The following is a 2,441-nucleotide window of genomic DNA, read 5'->3' as shown; positions in this document are numbered from 1 at the left end:
TGTTGGACAGGAGTCCCGCCTACCTCGCTTGTGATTGGCCCGCTCCGGCAGCTCCCGTACTTCTATTCGACAAAAAAGGCTGTCTGTCAAAAGACGCTAAATTTACAACTTCCGGGATAACTCGCGCTATGATTGGACGGACTGAAAGGTGAAAGGGTAAACTGAATTTGTGTTACACCCCCTCCACCACTCCCCCCCTCCTGTTGGTTGCAGGGTATTCTGGGAAATTGAGTTCACCCCTGCCTTATCTGACGGCTAAATAATTTGTTTATCAATAAAGAATCTGATAATTTGGAGGTTATCGTCTCTTTTTCTTCTGTTTTTTTTTTTTTAAACTTTAGTCACAATGCTGAAAACCATTAATTAACATGTTATTATTAAGAAGGTAAAAACCATGAAAAAGAAGAAAGACTGAGACAACAACAAAGGACAGTAACTATAACACAGCTGTCATAGAAACACACTTACATTCAAAGTGTTAATGAATAATTTTATATTAAAAATGTCAAATGAATCCTTGTAACATGAATCACTCAGTCTGTGTGCTTTAAACCTGCTCACATTTGTAATGAATGGAGCCGTCCTGCAGAGACTTTGACTCTTCATGTCTCAGTTCCTCTCGTCCTGCTGTCCACAGCGAGACATCATGAAGTCATTTAGGAAAATAAGCTTCATAATTGACTGTTCTGTTGAAGCTGCAGTCTCTGACCCTCATTATGACTCCTGAAGCTCATCTTCATCGCTGACCCGTGCGCTCTGGCTGTCAGGCAGATGTTATTGTGATTGATGAAAACAGCCAGTTATTGATCAGACTTTGATCAGGTTTCACTGTGCTGACAGTTTCTCTACGGACCCCCTCCACCCTCCGAGGAGTAGATGATAGAAAATTTCTGTATCATCAAGGTCATGCAGTCTAGTGTTGGATTGGAGTGTCAGAGCTGTAATGAAGCTGAATCTGAGCCTTGCAGTACTCATTTTTTCCACTGGAGGGCACCACAGCCTGCAAGCTGCTCTAAAGAGCAGCAGGAAAACTCCACCAGTGTTACTCTGAGACATGAGACGGTCACTTCAGTTGAATTTCATTGGATCATACTGCTGTGTTTATGTCACGCCTGGCTCAAAAGGCTGAATTAATACTTTTATTTACACCCGTCACACTTTCAGCATCTGATGAATCGAGTCCTGGCTTTAAAAAAACAAAACAATCACAGATTTAAGGTCATTTACTTTGTCGCATGAAATGACGTTTCAAGCCTTCAAATAACAGAAAAAAACAGGACAAATAAAATAGATAACTCAAGCATGAGATATATGACAAAATAAATCTTCTTTTTCAGTCATACATATTAAATGTATATATTTTACAAAAATAAACTACAAAATTCTGGCACATATTAACAAAGAAAATAAATATTTCTCTCTCTTTGGATGCAGAACAAAGGTGAAATTCAAGGCCGGTCATTTTGTGCGCAGGTAATTAAATAATTCACATAATTCACAACATAGTGAACCTTCTCGTTATCGTGTAACATTAGTTCACTCCTGAGGTAAAGCAAAAAGTAACTTCAAGTAGCTGCCAACGAAAATCAGTGCTGAACTCCAGGAAACATCGTGCCAACCATGACGGCCGCACAGGAAACAAAACTAAACATCACAGAGTTCAATGAAGCAGCAGCTTGTTGGCAGAAATAAAATTTAAGTGCATCCTGTTCCGTCGTCACGTTTCTTAAGCTTCAAATAAAAGTGCAAACAAAAAAAGGACATAAGTCCCGTCCAGTCATCCCTCCTCCTCCTCCTCCTCCTCCTCCTCCTCCTCCTCCTCCTCCTCCTCCTCCTCCTCCCTCCCGCTGGTCAGTTTCTGAACCTGTAGGAGATCGGCAGCAGCTTGTGAGTCTTCTTCATGGCCTGGACTTTGGCGTGCGTCTGCTCGTCCATGGTCTTGTAGCACCGCCGGGCGTAATCCAGAAGCTTCTCCTTCGACGCCTCAAACTCGCCGACCTCCGCCACCTGCAGGAGATCAGGCTGTTAGTGTGACCTACACCCCTGCGCTGGACAGGTGGAGGTCAACAAAGTTACATCTCTCATTCTTTGGTTGACTAACGGCGTTCTGCATCGATGCAACTGCGCCGAGCTTAATCTTTACTTCTACCATTTAACGAGCAGCAGAAAGAGTTCAGACCTTCTCTGGAGCCACCAGCAGCAGCTCGGCGATCGGGGAGGTGGAGGCCATGGTGTTCCTGTCGACCCCGTGGATCTGGAAGGCTCGGGACATGCTCCTCACCCGCTGGTAGGTGGACAGGATCTTCTTATAACGAATCAAAACCCCGTCTGGGTCTTTAACTGCGGAGGAGTAGGAGAGGGGAGAGAGAGGAGGGTGGAGGACTGCATGTGAGCAAAAGGAGGAATCTTTGTGCAACACGTTCAGCTGGAGCTCCTCTGCA

At 44.2% G+C, this 2,441-nt stretch overlaps 1 protein-coding gene across 1 annotated transcript in view; it reads right to left on the bottom strand.

Moving 5' to 3' along the window:
* Nucleotides 1–1,851: 1,851 nt before the first annotated feature.
* LOC139346333 (coiled-coil domain-containing protein 106-like) overlaps nucleotides 1,852–2,441 on the bottom strand; it is a 4,272-nt gene continuing 3,682 nt past the window's right edge. Inside the window, exons 6-7 of the mRNA XM_070985359.1 lie at nucleotides 2,180–2,340; nucleotides 1,852–2,007 (exon numbers count right to left, since the gene is read on the bottom strand). Of these exons, the coding sequence (XP_070841460.1) occupies nucleotides 1,852–2,007; nucleotides 2,180–2,340 (317 nt within the window). The remainder of the gene's footprint in view (nucleotides 2,008–2,179; nucleotides 2,341–2,441) is intronic.

This window comes from Chaetodon trifascialis, chromosome 17 (assembly GCF_039877785.1).
Source record: "Chaetodon trifascialis isolate fChaTrf1 chromosome 17, fChaTrf1.hap1, whole genome shotgun sequence".
Taxonomy (NCBI): Eukaryota; Metazoa; Chordata; class Actinopteri; order Chaetodontiformes; family Chaetodontidae; genus Chaetodon; species Chaetodon trifascialis.
The sequence above is the reverse complement of the archived record's forward strand: the minus strand, read 5'-3'. Positions and strand labels throughout refer to the sequence as shown.